At 47.3% G+C, this 20,080-nt stretch overlaps 1 protein-coding gene across 5 annotated transcripts in view; it reads right to left on the minus strand.

Moving 5' to 3' along the window:
• LOC148504587 (uncharacterized) overlaps positions 1 to 20,080 on the minus strand; it is a 54,117-nt gene that overhangs the window by 22,883 nt on the left and 11,154 nt on the right. For all 5 annotated transcript variants that reach the window (XM_088448752.1, XM_088448753.1, XM_088448751.1 and 2 more), the window contains 8 exons: positions 19,014 to 19,125; positions 16,910 to 17,016; positions 14,480 to 14,606; positions 12,067 to 12,187; positions 11,562 to 11,647; positions 5,931 to 6,073; positions 3,668 to 3,727; positions 153 to 219 (listed from right to left, as the gene is read on the minus strand). In XM_088448752.1, the coding sequence (XP_088304878.1) occupies positions 153 to 219; positions 3,668 to 3,727; positions 5,931 to 6,073; positions 11,562 to 11,647; positions 12,067 to 12,187; positions 14,480 to 14,606; positions 16,910 to 17,016; positions 19,014 to 19,125 (823 nt within the window). The remainder of the gene's footprint in view (positions 1 to 152; positions 220 to 3,667; positions 3,728 to 5,930; positions 6,074 to 11,561; positions 11,648 to 12,066; positions 12,188 to 14,479; positions 14,607 to 16,909; positions 17,017 to 19,013; positions 19,126 to 20,080) is intronic.

Consider the following 20,080-nt stretch of genomic DNA (forward strand, 5'->3'; position numbering starts at 1 on the left):
AGGATGCATTGCCATGAATATTGGTCCAGACCACAAAATGGCCGACTCAGCTGTATGTCGGCAACAAGTGCACTTTTACTTGCACCTCAGGTGAGATATGTTAGGAACCTAATAGCTGTGCCAGGGTCATTCCTTCACCTTTTCCTACTTACCCGCCAGGTTTCTGCCCACTCCTCCAAATGACTGGTGGACTTGGCCGGGGTTGGTCTGTCCTCCAAACTGCAAGGATAAGTCATAAACAAAATCACTCCTCATATATATGGTATGATGAGAGGGTTAAGTTCACAGCATGTCACATGATGGTAGAGGGGAGAAGATTATAGACAGAGTAGAACATACAGAGCTCAAGGGGTGTTCCAGAGCCTCTCTGCTCAATACATCATATGCTATGTGACTGTGGTTGCAATGGGAGTCTAAGACACTGCATAGTTATAAATCACTAGTAGTGGTCCTAAGAAACAAACCAAGGGTAAATTATAAATACAAATATTCTTCTTATAGCCCAGCACAGTTATTTAGGTAAAAAAAAACACAACACAACACACTTCATTTTCTCATAGATTGCTGCTTTAAAAGGAAACCATTACAAAAGATGCACTTTTAATATGTTGCAAAAGGCCTCAAAGCAATCTACAGTAATTAAACATAGTAGTGGGGTTTTTAAAATAATAAAACAATATGTTTTATTTGTTATTTTTGTTTTGTTAAACACCACAATACTAAGTAACAGTTTTGGGTCTGGTTTACTACCTTCAGGTGTCACTGCTGCCCATGGGGAAGTTATTGAGAAGATTTATCAAAGCTTGGAGAGAGATAAAGTACCAACCAACCAGTTTCTAAATCATTTCTCAAACAGCCTATGACATGACAGTTAGGAGCTGATTGGTTGGTACTTTATCTCTCTCCAAGCTTTATTGAATCTCCCCCTACACTACACTCCGGACTGGTGCAGGATGTCATGGCGGCCTAAAATGTAACCCCTCAAATCAGTGGCGTATCTATAATGGGTGCAGTGTGTGCGGGGCACAAGGGCCCCCGGGTCCAGGGGGGCCCCGCACCGCACACACTGCACCCATATTTTTTTTTAAACTTACCTGTCAAAGGTCCCGCGTCGGGTGTCACTGGCCGCCGCGGCCATTTTCCGGTGTTCTGCGCATGCGCAGTAGACTCCGGGCACACTCTAGTGCCCGGAGTCTACTAATGCTTCAGTGGCTGGCCAGCCGCGTCAGTCGGCTGCCAGCCACCAGGGGGAGAGGAGGGGGCCCCGCACGAGGAGTGCACACAGGCCCCCTCCTCTCTTAAAATGCCCCTGACTCAAATACTCTCACAAGTGACTATATACCCGCATAGCTGGCTGGGCTGGAATCAGACGATAGGAAAAACAATGGGCAAAGCCTCGGGAAGGGGGGGGGTGGCAGAAGGGACAGATAGACAGCAGTACATTGGTGGCAGAGGAGGAAGCAGCCACCATGCAGAGAGGTAAGGGAGCAGAGCATGAGGCACTGCTGCTGCTGGCTGTGTAGAGATGGACATCGGCAGACCGGCATCAATTAGTTGCAGGGCTTCCGACATCGAACCATGCGATGCAATGGCAACTAACTATCGTAACGCAACAATTCAATACTATAACCATCGTGATGGTTATAGTACCGACCGAAAAGGTGTGGGGCCTGTGGAATAGGGGACAGAGCCTCGCTGCACCCCACCCATGTCACTATGGGGGCGTGCCCATCACTCTCAGAGATGCTGGGCTACCCCCCAGGCTCCCCTATATAGAGACTACATGCCCTATTCTCCTGCTGCTCCCCCTCCACGGCCAGCCATCGGATGGGCATCATAAAGCTGCATCCGATGGGCGGCAACCATTTCCGGAATTCGATAGAAAAAGTACTTCCATCGAATGGGAAACATCGTTGGTCGCTTACCATCGTCTTCCGATGTCCTTCCCTATGGCTGTGCTGCATCAGACATATCAGACTGTGACATGTCTGCAATCTTAGCCAGACAGCAGCTGATGAGCGCGGGGGTGACAGCCGCGGCTTGTAGTGTTAAGTAAAAAAAAAAAGATGTCTCTTTGAGAGACATCCTTATTAATATCCCAGCAGCCTCAGCGCTGCCCCCTCAGATGCCAACCCCCTTAGGCAGCTGCCTGAAGCTGCTTAATGGTAGCACCGGCCCCGACTACACTAAAGGAGGATCAGAGCAAAATGCAAAATAACCTTAATAAAAGTATGGCTCTAAACGCTGACTCCCACTGACACCATTATATGTGTTGTTGGACGCCCCACAAGGGTCATACCAGGGCTTGTGTGATCCGAGGAGTTATATTTCCTCTTTTGATATCTGATCACACAGCACATTATAAAATAACAAGTTATATTAGTTGTGCACTTTATATATAAAATGCATATTTGTGTCAAGCATGTGTCTGGCCTGTACCTTGTGTTTCTCATCATTTCTAACCAGCTTCCTATTTTTAGATGGGAAAATTTCTGTCTACTTGAGAGCTATTGAGTGCAAAGTGGATTTTACAACCAGTGAAGCTTATTTATTGACTGTAAATTAAACTTGTGTACTTTAAAGTTCAGCAGCTCATTCTGCCCCCGCTGTGGGGATCCAGCCGAGGGTTCCATAATCCCAAATGCAGGTACTCCCATTCCTTATTACCAACATCTTATCTCTAACCCTTTACAGGGAGATAAATAAGGGCAGAGCCAAATCCATATAAAGGCTGCCTTGAACTCACTGGAAAACAAAGTGCCTTCTTTTCTCTGTGAAAAACACAATTGGAGACATTTATAAAATTGGTGCCAATGGAAAAAGTGCTGGTGCCCGTTGCTATAGCAACTAATCAGATATTTGTTTTCAGTTTATAAACGGCATTATGCAAATTATAGAATGGGAGATGTTGCTATGGGCAACACAACCTTGGGAATCCGGTTGGCTTGTCCACATTCAGAATGTCGTCATTCAGACTGTCGACAGTCAAAATGGTCATTAGGTCGACAATCAATATGCAGACGTACATTTAGGCCGATATGGTTAAAATGATGACACTTTCAGAATGCCGTCATTTAACATGTCGACGCCTAAATGTCAACATTTTTTTGTCAACAGTTTTTGTGGCAATATGTTAAATGTCGACATTTTAACCATGTCAACCTAAATGCATGTCTACATAATGATTGTTGACCTAATGACCATGTCAGCATCCTAAATATCAACGTCCAGCACCTGTCGACATTCAAAATGTCAACCAGTTACACCAGGCCCACTACCTCTCCCCTCTGCACCAGTTTTCAGACATGTCCCCCAATACATAATAATACATTGAAAGTAAATTAGGGTACGTTGCATGTTGGCTTAAATGTTTTTGACAATCACCAGCTTTTATTTATTATATCCAAAAAGAGGTCAGAGGGCCGCATTGGGACCAGCGGTCGAAAAACGCCGGAGGATGAGCCTTCGCTCACCAGGCAATAAGGGTCCAGAGAACATGGTAGTGCCGGACCCGTCTGGGACTTTTACACGTTTAAACGTTTGCAGAGATCGCTCCTCCGGACTTGTCTGCCTCCTTACAAACCCAGGCGCACTACTGCTTTGTGTCGCATAGTACAACTGCGCTCAGTGTAGAATGGAATTAGTTTCCAGTAGTATCTATACACACCTCCAATTTGTCCTGCGATGCTTTAGCAATGATGTCAACATTAATGCCTCCAATTACAACCTGAAAATAAGTGAAAATTGCAGATAAGTGAAATATGAAGGACCAGTGTGCCACAGGCACTTTTGGAGTGTAGCAAAAGCTGCAGGCTGCATATTATTGGGAGGCTATACTGGAGTGAGAGTAGGTGGCGAGGGTGATTTGGGCTGGCACTTTGTGGTATCTCTCTTTGTTGGAATAGTATACACTCTGGTATGAATCTTGTGTGTCACTCCTTCATGATGATTAATGAAGTTTTACAAGCATTGGTCACAGTAAAGTTTACCTTTTGACGACAATCGCACCCTAATCTTGGACCCCCGCAAATGAAATGGGCATAAAAATTGAAAAAATTTGATAATGGGCATGCACAAACGTATGCGCATGGTTGAAAGTAAAACTCAGTTTGCGCAAACCTGAGCTACGCACTTTTTGCAATGACCCTTAAGCCGCATACACACTAGACGATTCTCATGAACGATATGGAAGATAACGATATTGTTCAACGATATATCATTCAGTGTGTATGCAATGAACGACCAACGATGCGCGCTCCCGCGGGTCATTAACGATGTCTTTTGTCGTCCGTACATGCAGTCCAATCTGACGATATCCTCAAGACTCACCTGTTCAGAGATGTGGTAGGAGGACTTCACTGAAAGATAGCTTTAAAGATATATTTCAGTGTGTACACCCAATATTGTTTGTCCAAGATTTAGCTGTATAATGGCCCGTACACTCGGGTCGATCAGACATCGTTGTCTGATCATCCTACATGTGCTGGATGATAGTTATCGAACATCCAGCACATGCACCATTCCCCCAACTACTATAACGACCCTCGATCAAAGATCGAGGGTCCCTATAGTAACCAGGCTAACCTGGTCTATATCGACCAGGATGGCCTGCATGGACGATGGTCGATATCCATATCGACCATCTGTGCCCGCGCATCGACCTTCGTTTTTGTCGTTGAAAGGAGCTAATATTCCGGTCGATATAAATGATCGAACGATCAACTATATCGTTATCGTTTATATCGACCAGAATATCTGACCGTGTGTACGCCCCATAAGAGAGAATATTATAAAATGCAGTTAGGTAGACGATTAATCCCAGAAAATTGCAAGTAAAACATGATTGCACTCACAAATTTCATACATACTAAAGGTCGCCTTTGGAGAACTTTCATTTTTGCTTTATAACTTTGGGCCTGATTCAGAGCCGCTCGTAAGCGGCCGCTCGTTCGCACTGAGCGATGTTCGCACAACTGCGCATGCGTACGGATTGTAATACGCATGCGCGAACCAGTCAGTGCGGCTGAAAATCGTTTGTTCGCTAAATAGCGAATGCCTGCTACTTTGAGTGACAGAATGAGGTGTATGTGGGTGGTAGCAGGGGAAGGTGTTTGAAAATGGGGAGTGGAGATCAGAACGCAGGCGTGCTTAAAGATCAAAATGGACGTTTTAAGGGAGTGCATAATTAATACAGCAGCGTCATTGACCACGTCACTTGGTTTTTTTAAAGTCAGAACTGCTTGCAAAATAGTGGTTGAAAAAACCAACCACAAGAATAGCGAGCAGTTCATACGCTGTACGATGTACTCGATTAATCTAATAAATAGCGGACATGACGTATGGTGCGAGCGGCCAGGGGGCGTATTTTTCAAAATTTCGACCGCAAGTTTTGCTCGCTCGTTCAGACTTAGAGGCGTGAACAGACCGCAAAGTGCGAACGGATCATTTGAATAGCCACCCCTTTTTTTAAAACGAACAACCGCAAATAGCGTCCGGCTCTGAATGAGGGCCTTTGTCTGTAACTTTTTTCTGTGCATTTCACTATGACCTTTGCAGCCTCCAGGCAGAGGTTTTTTTTATTTTTTATATATACACTATAGCCTGCGTGTTGCACACTATTAAGCAGAAAATTGCACATTCTACAGTTTATCTTAACTATGGTTCAACAATTGTACTCTACAATTTAACTACGGTTGTACTGTTAATAGGAGATTACAGACGCAAATACAACACTCCCTCCCCCTTGAACTACTAGAACAGATTGCATCTACCAGTGCTGACCACTTTCCCCACACCACACTCAGGTTTCAGCTGCCTTCCAGAGAAGGGGAGGTTCAGGGGGCCACTGCAACCAAAGGGGTAAATGGGAAGGGGTCTCCCAATAGCAGAGATGGGAAAACATAACATCTATACCTATAGGTAGAACTCACCGGCCTGGAATCAGAGTTTGCCTCCTCCTTACTCTCGCAGTGAAAACATTCTTTCTTTATGCCGCCTGTAGGATTTCGGAGCTTGCTGAGAGCCACGGCTATGCGGCTCCCGACGGCCGCATTGTTCTTGATCAGCGCAATATCTTGACGAGGGTTAAGGAAATATTTGTGCAGATGGCTTTGTGTGTTACAGCAAATGAAGCCATATTCGATGGAATTGCCAGTGATGTGCAGGTTGAACCTGATGCGGAGTTGGACAGGATTCAGGCGTACGTGCACGGAACTAAATGTGTATATTCACCAGTAGGCAGGCAGTAAGCGTCTTTGAGCGAGCCCCCCCCCTCCCCATTCGTATGCTTGTTGCATCAGGGCACACTTGCACCAGCCCCAACCTAAGGGCCCGATTCAGACCCGCTCTCAAGTGGGTCGATGGTGGCACAGTGCGTGCGCAAGCCCTGTAGCGAGTGAAAAATCACTCGCTCTGGGGCTCGCAACAAAATGGGGTGGCTGTCGATGTTGATCGACAGCTCGCCCCGCTTTGTAGGCGGGGAGGGGGGGTGGCTGAACAAATGGAGGCGTTCCAGAAGGAAGTAGTGGACTTAAGCTGGCCACACACTAGAACAACTTACATCCACCCAGCCAACTTGTTGATTGGTTGGAATAAAAATCTGATAAGGAATAGGAGTAAATGATCAGGAATTTACTCCTAAATGCCAGAAAACAGATGAAAACGGTCGTCAGACAAGTTTGTTAAATGTTTGATTTAAACTATTTGTTTATACAACAGTTTTGGTCCATTTTTCAGCGTCTGGGAGCAAGTTGCTGATGGTATTCCTTACCAGATTTTCATTCCAACCAATCTACTAGTTGGCTGGTTGGACAGATTATCTTTAGATGTGTGGCCAGCTTTAGGCCCCGATTCAGAGCCGGACGCTATTAGCGCTCGCTCGTTCAGAAAAAGGGGGTGGCTATTCAAATGAACCGTTCGCTCTTTGCGGTCTGTTGCCGCCTCTATGTCTGAACGAGCGAACAAAACATGCGGTCGTTTTTTTGAAAAATACGCCCCCTGGCCACTCGCATCATACGTCATGTCCGCTATTTAATAGATTAATCGAGTACATCGAACAGCGTATGAACTGCTCGCTATTCTTGTGGCTGGTTTTTCCTACCGCTATATTGCGAGCAGTTCTGACTATAAAACAACCAAGTGACGTGGTCAATGACGCTGCTGTGCTAATTATGTACACCCATAAAACGCCCGTTTTGACCTTTAAGCACGCCTGCGTTCTGAATTCCACTCCCCCGTTTTCAAGCACCTTCCCCTGTTACCACCCACATACGCCTCCTCCTGTCACTCAAAATAGCAGGCATTCGCTATATAGCGAACAAACGATTTTTGGCCGCACTGACTGGTTCGCGCATGCGTATTACAAACCGTACGCATGCGCAGATGTGCGAACATCGCTCGGAGCGAGCGAGCGGCCGCTTACGAGCGGCTCTGAATGAGACCCTTAGTGCTCTATTAGAGCAGGAAGTCCACTTGGGCTTGCGGCAGCTAGACCCTACCGCAGGGTCTCGTTGCAAGCCCGATGGTCGCGATTATCGCGACCATCTCCTGCCCTCTCGCACTAGCTGTGGGTGGGCACCCACAGCTTTGCGAGCGGACAGGAAAAAAAAAATTCCTCCCTGATTCAGAGCGAGCGCTCGCAAATAGCGAGTACCTCTGAATCAGGCCCTAAGTGCATATTATACACTTACATTCAGATGTGCATAGCCCGCAGTACCGTTGACATCCCATCGCTGCACTATGCCCACGTGAAAATGGCCCATGCCAACCCAGTTACGCCTTTCAGTTGCAAGTGAGAATAAGATTTAAAATGCCTACAACTGTGCAAGCATGATGCACTTTTGGTTATGGAACATGAGCAATGTGCATTCAATGGTCGGTGGACCGAATGGTCCGCTCTCAGATTTCCTTTCCTTAGCACATGCGTGGTCGTGCAATTTCATGACGATGTCTGCCAGCCATTAACCATCGATGGCGTAGCCCTTCGATGGACAAGCCTAGCTCGGAGTAGCTGTGTGGCCTCGGCATACTTGTTTGTGATCACGCCCAACGCTGGACACACACCCAGGACATTTAAACCACATGTCCACAGAAGTTACTGGGGCTGCTTCTGCTAACAAGGAGGCCACAGAGGTCTCCATAGGAGGGACAATGGGCCTGATTTAGACCCGCTCGTAAGCGGGTCGATGGTGGCCCAGTGTGCACGCCCGGCGTGCGCGAGCCCCAGAGCGAGTGAGACCTTCACTCGCTCCAGTGCTCGCAGCAAAATGGGACGGCTGTCGATGTTGATCGACAGCTCGCTCCATTTTGTAGGCAGGTAGGGGGGGTGGCAGAACAAACGGAAGAGTTCCCGAAGGAACTCCTGCCGTTTGTGGGCGGCCCTACTGACATCACTCCTATTGGACTTCCGGCTCTATTAGAGCTGGAACTCCACTTGGCATTGCGAGTGCTGAAACCCTACCACAAGGGTCTCCTCGCAATGCCGATGGTCGCGATAATCGCGACCATCGCCAGGCCGCTCGCACAAGCTCTGGGTGGTTACCCACAGCTGTGCGAGCAGCCTGGAGGCCGGAAATTAAAAAAATAGGGACGCTCCGATTCAGAGCGCGCAAATAGCGTGCGCCTCTGAATCAGGCCCAAAAGCGGCAATAGAACTCACTGGGTCCAGCAGCTGAACCATAGATCTTCAATCAGCCCTGACCAGGGCCGGATTAAGGCTTGTGGGGGCCCCAGGGCAACTAAGTTGTGGGGGCCCATCAATAAAATTGCCACGGCCTCACGCAGTAACCACTATGCCCCTTACCTTGTCTCTGGACCCTCCACTGACGGGCAAGGTGGCAGCATACTACATCATGTCCGCGACACTGCTGGGAACCGGCTCCCGGCAACATAGCAGACATGATCTAGTACACTGCCAGGAGCAAGTGCAGGATTTGGATTGGGGATATAGAATGTGTATATATATATATATACACACACACACATACACACACACACACACACACACACACACAGGCAGAGAGAGGAGGAGAGGGAGACAGAGGGAGGGAGAGAGTGGGAAGGGAGTTGGGGAGAGAGAAGGAGAGAGGGACTAGGATAACTATATCTACAAGTGATGGGCTAAGCTCCGCAACAGTGTTGCTATCCTTTTATTTTTTAGATAATACAAGCCCCAGCATACCATGGTATTGGCTGGCAGATGTGTACACGTTCTTCTCAATCCGGTGTAGGCAAGATTTAGCACTACAGCTGCTACTACTGAACTACGATATCCAACCTGATCTGCCAGCCCCTCACACAGAAAATAGTATCTCAATCATCTCAGCAGAAGAGATGGAGAAAAATCCCAACTTTATTTAAACCACATATTGTTAATATAGGAATGAGTGTTGGCACAGTACAATTATACTCCCTTACTAACATACATACAAGTACTGTATATGCCATACTATGTACTATTGTACTGTCATGGCATGCATCTTACAACAGAGAATGACAGTAGTGTACAGTCACTTAGTCCTGATACAGGTAGAGTGGTAATGATGGGAGAAAAGAGAGAGGAGGCAGAGGGAGGGAGGGACAGGGAGTAAGATAGAGGAAAAGAGAGGGGGAGAGAGACAGAGATGGGGAGAGGAAGGGACAGAGGGGCAGAGAAAGAAGCGTGCACACACGCACTACCTTTTCAGCTGCAGCATCACCAACAGCTTTCTGATGAATGGAGGCGGCACCTCACGACAGTAGACCCTCCCCCTTACTGTCATAATGCCGCGATTCGCGGGTGCATGGGTAGGGGGCGGGGCCTAATGCAGTGAGGTACCCGCCTCCATCCACAGTCACTGTCGGCCTAGGGTTGGACATCGGAAGCCCACTATCATATGATGGCAGTACTTCCACCATTGAATATTTTGATACGATGGTAACTAACCATCGCATCAAAAGCATTTAATGGTGAAAACTATTCATATGAATAGTAAAGGGGCGGGGTTAGGGGAGGGGCTCCGACACAGTAAAAAAAAAAAAAATAAACATAGGCAAGGCAGGCAGAGCTGACTGAGGACGAGGAGGAGAATGAGACACACTGTCACTGCCATGCTGCTGCTGCTGTGGGCACTTAAAGCAACAAGAAAGTGAAGTGTAAAAAACATTATTAAATATACTTATAACATACAGAAAAGGAACCTCTTACAGCACCAGCAGAGACATCACTCTCCATCTCTGCTGGTGTAAACGTTGTTAGCTGTCACTCTGTGTGTGTGTCTGCTGCTGCAGGGCCAAGGCTGCACACTGATTGGCTCTCACTGTCTCAGAGAGCCAATCAGAGCTAGCAGAGAGGGGTGGGAGGGCCAGGTCTGAGGCAGTGAGAGACAACCTCCAATGATCCCAGCAGCATGAGCCAGAAAGGTTATCAGAGGCAGAGACAAAGCAGCCATGGGAGGCATAGCTGTTAGTTTTTAAAGAAAACAAAGCCACCATCGAAACACCATTGAATGATTACCATTTGATGGCAGCAAACATCGGCATGCTGCCATCGAATTGTAAAACACCAACATCGCCAGAAAAACATCGATGGTTGGCAAACATCGACCATCGATGTCCATCCCTATGTCAGCCATGGTTGGGTCCGTTGCCCATTGGAGTCAGTGAGTGTGACTGTGTGCTTTTTTTTTTGCTGCTGGGATCTGGCCAGGTTCAGGTTAGCATCTGCAGCAGTGTGGGAGCCCCCAAGGTGTGGGGGCCCTTGGATGACCGCCCCGTTCGCCCCTCCTATAATCCGGCCCTGGCCCTGACCTGGGACTCTTATGTACTACCCTGCAAGTTCCCGCGGCCTTCACAGGCTTCTAGTTTTATATTTGCGAGAAGGTGATCATGTGGGGGGAAGGGCATAGAGCTGGCCGTCCTCATGTCCTAGTAATGTTGCTGATGTTGAATACCAAACTATTAACACTGTAGAAAACAAAAAAAAAGTTACCGGAGAAGCAAAATAAGTGTTGGAAACCACTTAGGCCCTGATTCAGACCCACTCGCGAGCGGCTGTCCGCTCGCAAGTGGGTCGATGTTCTGCACTGAGCATGCGCACGACGGAGGGAGCTCCGTCGTGCGCATGCGCCAGACGCGACGAGCGAAGGAAAGTCCTTCGCTCGTTGTGTCTGATCAAAGGGGGCGTGCTGTCGATGTTGATTGACAGCACGCCCCCTTTGGTGGGCGTGCCTCCCTGACGGGGGCGTTCCCACGGGAACGCCTCCCGTCAGAAGCCGGCCCACTGACATCACTAGTGATGTCAGTGGGAGTGATTTTGGCTGATAGAGCCAAAATCACTCCGGAGCTTGCGGTTGAAAACCTCAACCGCAGGCTCCGGCTCGCAGTTTCGATGGTCGCGATGGTCAAGACCATCGCGGCCATCAAACTGCACGCTCGTATAGGCTGTGGGTGGTGACCCACAGCTATACGAGCGTCCAGGAGGACGCTCCATTTTTTTAGGAGGGCGGCCCTCATTCAGAGCGTGCGCTCTGCTCAGAGCGTACGGCTCTGAATGAGGGTCTTAGTCTTTTACACAATAAGGATACTGGAATCCAGGGATTTCCCTCCAGTCAGCTCGTTCACTCTGCGCAGCAGAAACGGAGTCACCGCTTTACCCACAATCCCTTGTATCCTGATCACAACAATACACATTTTTTTAATGGCAGTATTACACAGAGCCTTGTATCGCAGAAAGGAGCCTTCAGGGAAGGGACATGAGGCCGACATTTGATATAGGATGAAAAGGGATTTCCTGCTGTCTATCATGGCACCTCTCTTTCTAAGCCCATGCATTGGGGAGATTTGTCAAACCTACAGAGGAAAAGCGGAGGTGTGCTCGAGGCAACCAATCAGATTCTAGCTGTCATTTATCTAGTACATTCTGTAAAATGATAGCTAGAATCTGATTGGTTGCTATGGATAAACCTCCCCCATAGCACACAAGGCACTTTATTAAACATCCTTTAGCAAAAAAATGACAGGTCATCTTTAAAAAGAGACAAAAAGGACCAGAAAAAAAAAGAAAAAGAAAAACAACAACGTGGCACTAACCTGGCCTCCTGCAAAGCTTGCCGAACAGCTTTCTCCATCACCTGCCCAGAAGTGGCATGCTCAGGTGGGATGGGAACAGCAATGAGGACCCCACTGCCCAATCTAAGGTCCAGAGACCTGGCTGCGGGAGAAGCAATAAGGCATAACAAACTCTAAGAACATTCACCTTTGGCATATACCGATTTCTGCAAGACATTTCTGCACTTAAAAGAGGTGTCAACTAACAGGACAGCGGACTTGAGTCACTTGACCAACTCTCTGCCACAGTTTTGCTATTAGCGCATGCTAAAACTGTGGCAGGGCATGCTGGGAAGTGTAGTTCCACAGCCTCTACTTTCGCTTACGGACAAAGTTTGATACAGCATGGTAATGCGCCAGTGGAAAAATATAGAGGTCAGTACATTTTATTTATAAGGTTTGGCAACCCTGCCAGTCATTCTTATCGGGCAACCTTTGCTAAAGATCTCTTAGTAGATTCTATGGGGTCAAACCAATTAGGTGCGAGATGCGAGTTGCTGTTTTCACTGTGAATTCGCATTGCGAATTCATTTTGCAATCCAGTCAGCAACTCGCATTGAACCAGTAAACTTGCATGTTTCTGTTCGCACCTCTCTGAGGGTGAGAGAGATGGAAGGGAAAATCTTTTTTTTAAAGATTAAATTGTTGGGAAACAGGGCCTGATTCAGACCCGCTCGCTCCAGGACTCACTACAAAAGGGGCGGCTGTCGATGTTGATCGACAGCTCTCCCCATTTTTGTAGGCGGGGTTGGGGGGGTGGCTACACAAATGGAGGCGTTCCCGAAGGAATGCCTGCCGTTTGTGGGAGGCACCACTGACATCACCAGTCAGTAGAGAGCTTCCTGCTCTGTTAGAGCAGGAAGCTCTCTGGGGTTTGCGACTAACGAGACCCTACCACAAGGGTCTCGTCGCAAGCCGCGATGGTCGCGACCATCACCTGGCCGCCCGCAGAAGCTGTGGGTGGTCACCCACATCTTAGCGAGCGGCCAGGAGGCCGCACCCAATAAAAAGAAAAAAAAACGCCCTGATTCACAGCGAGCGCTCTTAAAGAGCGTCTGGCTCTGAATCAGGCCCACAGTGCAGAACCCCTTGGACACCCCCCCTCCCCCCTATGACTAATTAGGGAATTGACGTTTAAAAAAAAAAAAAAAAGTCCTCAAATTATCCCCAAATCAACTATTTTGTTGCTTTATGCATCCGACATTTGATTAGAACATTTATTATTTTTTTTTTTTTTTTTTAAATAAAAAAAAAAAGTAATAATAATAATAATAATAAATAATAGCCTTTTATATTTCTTTTTACATTTTTTTTTAAAGTTACCTCAAAGTACCCAAAAAGCATCTTTTTTTTTTTGTCCTACTTTTTTAAATTTTTTTAATTTTATTCATATAAAAGTAAACAGAAAAAAAAGTTTGCTTACAAATCGGCCATTTAACACCATTTAATTACCGCTAGCACCCTTCTGTATGATTCTGCAAACACAAATGTCAGTTTTTTTTTTTGAGTCCAGGAATATCACCCCACTGTTTCATGCACTTCTCTCACATCGCATTTGGGGCCTGATTCACAGATGTACATTCATCCGACGATGAACTCACATCCCCGATATTTAGGGGTCTGCGTCTGCGCATGAGCAATACGGGTCCTGCGATCTTGCATGCAGGCCCCCCTTCCCCCCAAGCTGCAGCATGCTTGACATGCTGCAGCGCTTGAGGGGCGGAGCGGGGATCGTGCATGGTTACCGTTCCCTGAAATGAAGGCGTTGCCACCATTTTTTGGCAGGGACGAAGACTAGCTCTGCATCGACGGATGCAGATTCCAGGACTCTTACGTGACCAGCACTCGGTCATGCTGCGGGAAGCTTCAGCTCCCGCATCCTGGCCAAAGGAGCAACCATCGCGACGATCAGTTCCGATGGAGATCCCAGGCTGCGACGTCGGTCTCAGTGCAGGGATCACAAATGCACCATCGGAGATGGACGGATTTGCACAGCCGCTTGCGTTCGGTAAATCCGTCCATCTCTGATGTAGGCCCTTGGCTGACAATTCGCAAACCCCCGCTGCGAGTACTGCGAATAGACATTTTTAATTGGATTGGTGAATTCTCAGGTGTGCGCATTCATGCGAAGTCTGCGAGTTTTATGAAACAAACAAGCAACTCGCACCTAATTGGATTGACCCTTAAGATGGGTATCAGGGAGACTTGGGTTGATCCTTTCCACCACCAACGTGGATATGAAAGTGGTGAGATAACCAATCTGATAGAACGGGGAATTTGGAAAAGTGATTAGCAGAGCTGGAAATACAGTTCTATAACCGAACAGTACTTCATGGAAAACTCATAACTTTTCTGATCTACAAATGAGTTTTATAATTAGGGCGAGATGGTTTACCAATAAGTTGCGCAGCCTCCTCCTCATTTCGGACATGACACGGGGCCTGAAAGCCGCTGTGTGGGGTGAAGAAAGCCGGGAAGTCCCTGGAATCCCCAAACGTGGATACACAGACCCCTTCTGTCTCCTGTCATTAACATTAAGAGGAAAGAATTAAAATTCTGGTTCCGATTCAGAGTTGAAGGCAAGTCTGTTCCGTTTTTTTATTATTATTTTTTTTTTAGCAGTGCGTATTCGCCGGAGCCAACGCGCCGAGGAGTGATGCTTAGTCGTACCCAACTCGGACGCATCTCCACTTGTTGTTGAAGGGACGTAAATAAGTGTTAATGCGGCATTCGCACGTAGGTTAAGTCTACTGGCGGCATGTCCTATATAGAGATCTATATGATTTCTGACAGATCTCTTCCACCAGTTATGGGGCTGGTGCACAGGCAAGAATAACCGCTGTCTGTGCCAACATATGGATAGTGACGGTGCCATGTAGTATAGATGTGTATGGTACAACTCAGTATATGGCGAAAAATCTGCATCTGCCAAAATATTGCCAAATAATGTGGAATTCCTGGGCCCTTTATAAATAACTGGCAATATATAAATATGACCTGGCCTATAAGCCACTCCCCTTTTGGAGAAGCTCCACCCTTATTGCACAGAGACACTAGAGGGAGATGTACTAAGCCGTGGGTGTCCATTCATCATCATTTAATGGCTAGTTTCTGCATATTTTAGGTAACAGGCCATTCATCATCGTCCGATAGGACCACCTGATATTCTTAAAGTTTTTGGAGTTTGCCTGCGAGAACAAACGCCATCTTCAGATGGATTTGTTGTCGGAGCCCGCTCCTTCCTATGTAAAGGAGTTCCGGGGATGCAAAGAGAGATCCTAGCGGATCCCTCCACCACCTCGTTACTGATCCTGGAGACAGCTGCTTTTCGGAACAGCTGCCCCCGCACCGGAGCAATGCTGAATTGGACCGGTGATAAGTATCCCCAGTGGCGAGGTGGATACTTATAGGGGTATTCAATATGGAGCGAAACGCCGTTTCTGCGATGTTTTCGCTGGGATGACGTCATTTTCGCCGCTTTTACTTTTACACCGTATTCAATTTGAAAACTTTTCGCCGGTGCGAAAAGTATATTGCATTCTACGCTGCGAAAAAGTATCACCAAGGAATGGGTGGCGAAAAAAAGTGCAGAATTGGGGTTTTGGGGTGCAACATTTTGGAAACCACCCTGCAACCTTCAGACAGTCCCCCAAAGGTAAACTTTGTCAAAAAATAAAAAAAAAAATACCTCAGAAGACCCCAAAAAAAGCACTTTCTTTTTGTGGGCGAAAAAAAAAATTTGGGGGTACAAAGTTAAAAACTAGCGAACTACAATCTAGGGGGGTCCCCAAGTATGCCCCAGGTGTTTTTTTCATTGCAGGTGTTTGCGGCAGGTGGATTTTTAACGCTTTTTAAAACTTCACTTTAGCAACTTTTAAATATGCTCACCCCCATTTTCAAGTACCCCAAATTTGCTGGGATAAGTTTTTTTTCTGCAAAAAAACTTCTAAATACGATTCTTCACCACCTTCCCAAATCCCCAAAATAGCAGCTATCGAGCCCGTTTAAAGACCCCAAAAACCTTCAGCAGGGCTAATCGGGGGTATCCAGAGTGATCCCCCATGTCAGAGCATCTTTTGGGGGTGTTAGGGTGATTTCCCCAAAAATCAGCGCAGTTTTCGCAGATTTCACATTTGCCCGTTGCCGTTTTCAACGATTTCATATTGAATACGGATATAAGCGGGGGCGTGCGTGATACTTTTTCGCCGGCAAAAGCTCCTATGTGCGGCGAAAACCTCGACGGCAAGGTTTATGTTTCATATTGAATACCCCTCTTAATCATCTGGGGCCATACAATGATGACCAGACCCCTTGGAGAGCGATAAAGTACAGATAAAGTGGAGAGAGATAACGTACCAACCAATCAGCTCCTAACTGCTACAGGCTGTGTTTGAAAAATGACAGTTAGGAGCTGATTGGTTGGTACTTTATCTCTCCCCACTTTCTCTCTCTCCAAGGTATAGTACGAAATGTCTCTCACTCTCACTGCCGTGCACTGGGCACCATTTTTAGGGCTTTTTAGAAAGCTCAAAAAGGCACCATCCCAGGAAGGTCTCATTCTGCGCTGAGAAGATGTTGGAGACGTGCCCCCTTTTACAGCCCAACACGCCTGATTCTGATATTTTTATTTGGAATAACAGGTGCTCGGCAGAGATAAAAAATATCAAATATATAATAGAAAATAAATTAACAAAAAAAAATAAAAAATAATTATATACTGTATGTGTTGCCCCCTGAAAAAAAATGTCTGTAGGCAAGTGCCTAGTTAGCCTAGCAAGTAAATACATCCCTGTGTAACTCACAGAATAAGCTTTGGTTTACACACCAGATACTCGAGGGTCCGGCCAATGTCCAGGATGGATTTAATCCCAGCTGATATAACAGCTACCGGAGTCCTTCCAAGCTCAGTCAGGTCTGCGCTTATATCCATAGCTGTGGCAAGAAAGGAAACATATATACTGTAGGTAAGGTTACTGGACCCTCCTCCTAGGGGCATGCCTCCCATCCTGCTTTAGTGGGGATACCCTGATTTTGTTCTCTTTACCGCTCTTTTTAAGGGGGTGGGGTTGCACTCTCACGCTGTGGAGGCAGGTGTCACTGCCCAATGCAGCACAAAAGTTGAACTTTTAGGGGAAAAACTGCCCCCAGCTTTGGAGACTTTCGGGAGTTGTGAGCTAGGGTCACTGGGAGGAGCACTGCTACACAAGGTAATGAGGGTAAAGCCACAACTCACATACCATCATGAAGTCCCATCATCTCATCTACAGACACTGGGGGCCAAATGTAATAGAGTAAGAGTTTAGAAAGTGTGAGAGATTAGCAGTAAACTCTGACACTGACGTTATTGTATTAGATATGCCTAATGTTTGTAGACACTTCCTAACTTACACTTCAGTGACGGTCCCTAGGACCATGGGGAATGCTGGGAAGTGGGTGTAGTCTTGTGGACAGTGGGCCTGATTCAGAGCCGGACGCTCTGAACGAGCGCCCGCTCTGAATCAGGGCGTTTTTTTTTTTTTTTTAATAGTGTGGCCTCTTGGACGCTCGCATAGCTGTGGGTTACCACCCACAGCTTATGCGAGCGTCAATGATGATGGTCGCGATGGTCAAGACCATTGCGACCATCGGGCTTGCGACGAGACCCTTGCAGTAGGGTCTCGTGGCCGCAAGCCCTGGAGTGCTTTCGGCTCTATCAGAATCGAGAGCACTCCCACTGACATCACTTGTGATGTCAGTGGGGCCGGCCCCAGACAGTAGTGTTCCCATGGGAACGCCTCCGTCTGGGCAGCCACGCCCCGGCACGCCCACTAAAGGGGGCGTGCTGTCACTCACCATCGACAGCACGCCCCCTTTGGTGCGAGACCCATAACGACGGCTTGGCCGTCGATATTCGGGTCTCGCGCATGCGCACGATGGAGGCGCCTCCGTCGTGCGCATGCGCATTTGGGCAACATCGACCCGCTTGCGAGCGGGTCTGAATTAGGCCCAGTATGTGTATAGTTTGCAAATGGCTGAAGAAAGAGCATAACAGTTGAAACCCATGCATCAGTTTCCATATGAATGCATATACAAGCACGCAAACAAAACAGACACTTTTTAAACTCGCCCAATGTAATACAGTCCGAGAACAGGCAAACTCCCATGTTTATAGACTAAAAAAAAAAAACCTCACGATATAAAATCTCATCCAGATGTTTTCCCATTTTGAAGATAAAACTTGACCAAAGTGAGAGGTTACTGCTAAACGCTCACCCTATTCAGGGACGTGCAGTCAGGGTAGGCAGGGGAGACAGATCCTCCCAAGTCATACTCCCTCCCCTATTAATAAAAAACATAATACTTACCTTAAGCCACGCTCCCACGTCCGCGTCCGTACGGCTGGCTGCTCCTCGGAACTATGGGAGAGACGTCATGACGTCTCTCCCATAGTGCACCGCACACTACGGGAGCCGGAAGCCGGAGCTCAGGAGTGAGCTCCAGCCTCCGGGTGCCGCTTGCGCTGCGGGGAGAGAGCCGGGCGCCCACTGGTAACAAAATCTCAGAGCTCTAGTGTGCTCTACATGCATGCAAGAAAAAAAAAAAAAAAAAAACAACAAACCAAATGTATGTGTTACCCTTGCATTGCCGCAGAGTTTGTCCAGGTGCAAAGTTACTTTTTTTTTCTTTGCTCCCAGATCAGAATCAATCCCACTGTGAGGGGCACTGCTACATAAGTAATGAATAATAGGCAAAGAATACCAGCGCCAATACTGGATAATTCAGTAGTAGCTGAGATCTGAGCGCTGGGATCTCCAGTACCGCTCAGCCGCCCAGCCCATATTTTGCTATTGTAAGTTACAGCGATAATCATCTTCTTTATCATCACACTTTCATTCGTCCCCAGTCCGTAGACTGCTCTGCTCAATTTAAAAGATGAACAAATATTTTACTGTTCTGTCCTTCGCGATGTACTCCTCCGATCCCTCCTGTCACAAACACGGGGATCCCAGCGTGATGGGCGGCTATCATCGTCCCAGACACTGTACTGCCTCCAGAGAGGCCCTGGCAAGACAAATAACATAGGGGGGAGTCTTATTGAACCTTCCGAGGAGAACAAATAGCGATGTTTACCATAGCAACCAAACAGCTTCTAGCCATCATTTCATAGACTGTGGGCCTGATTCAGCAAGGAACACAGGGTCTGATTCAGAGCCGTTCGCTATTTGCGGTCGTTCGTTCAAAAACAAGGGGTGGCTATTCAAATGATCCGTTCGTTTATTTGATAAAAACGCCCCCTGGCCGCTCGCACCATACGTCATGTCCGCTATTTATTAGATTAATCGAGTACATCGTACAGCGTATGAACTGCTCGCTATTCTTGTGGTTGGTTTTTTCAACCGCTATTTTGCGAGCAGTTCTGAGTTAAAAAAAAACAAGTGACGTGGTCAATGACGCTGCTGTATTAATTATGCACTCCCTTAAAACGCCCGTTTTGACCTTTAAGCACGCCTGCATTCGAATTCCACTCCCCCGTTTTCAAGCACCTTCCCCTGTTACCACCCACATACGCCTCATTCTGTCACTCAAAATAGCAGGCACTCGCTATATAGCGTACAAACGATTTTCGGCCGCATTGACTGGTTCGAGCATGCGTACTAAAAACCGTACGCATGCGCAGATGTGCAAACATCGCTCGGAACGAGCGTACTGCCTCTAGCGAGCGGCTCTGAATGAGGGCCACAGTTGCTTATATGCACACAATTGGCTTATTTTTTTGTTTGTTTTGTTTGGTCGCAGTGTGCGAAATTGCGATCGCAGTGAGCACGCAGCATCATTATACACTGATTGATAGGAAGTGACCATTCGGGGGCGTGACAGGGCGGTGGTCAGTGAATGCTAGCTTGTCAGTGCATCTCAACGTTGTTGCAGGGACGTGCATAAATTATCCACTGCGATACCAGATGCCGCCCGAGGTGTCATAGCGTGCGCATAAGTAAGCAATTCCCGAGTAAGATCT

Source organism: Taudactylus pleione, unplaced genomic scaffold (genome assembly GCF_031769625.1).
Source record: "Taudactylus pleione unplaced genomic scaffold, aTauple2 ptg000465l, whole genome shotgun sequence".
NCBI lineage: Eukaryota > Metazoa > Chordata > Amphibia > Anura > Myobatrachidae > Taudactylus > Taudactylus pleione.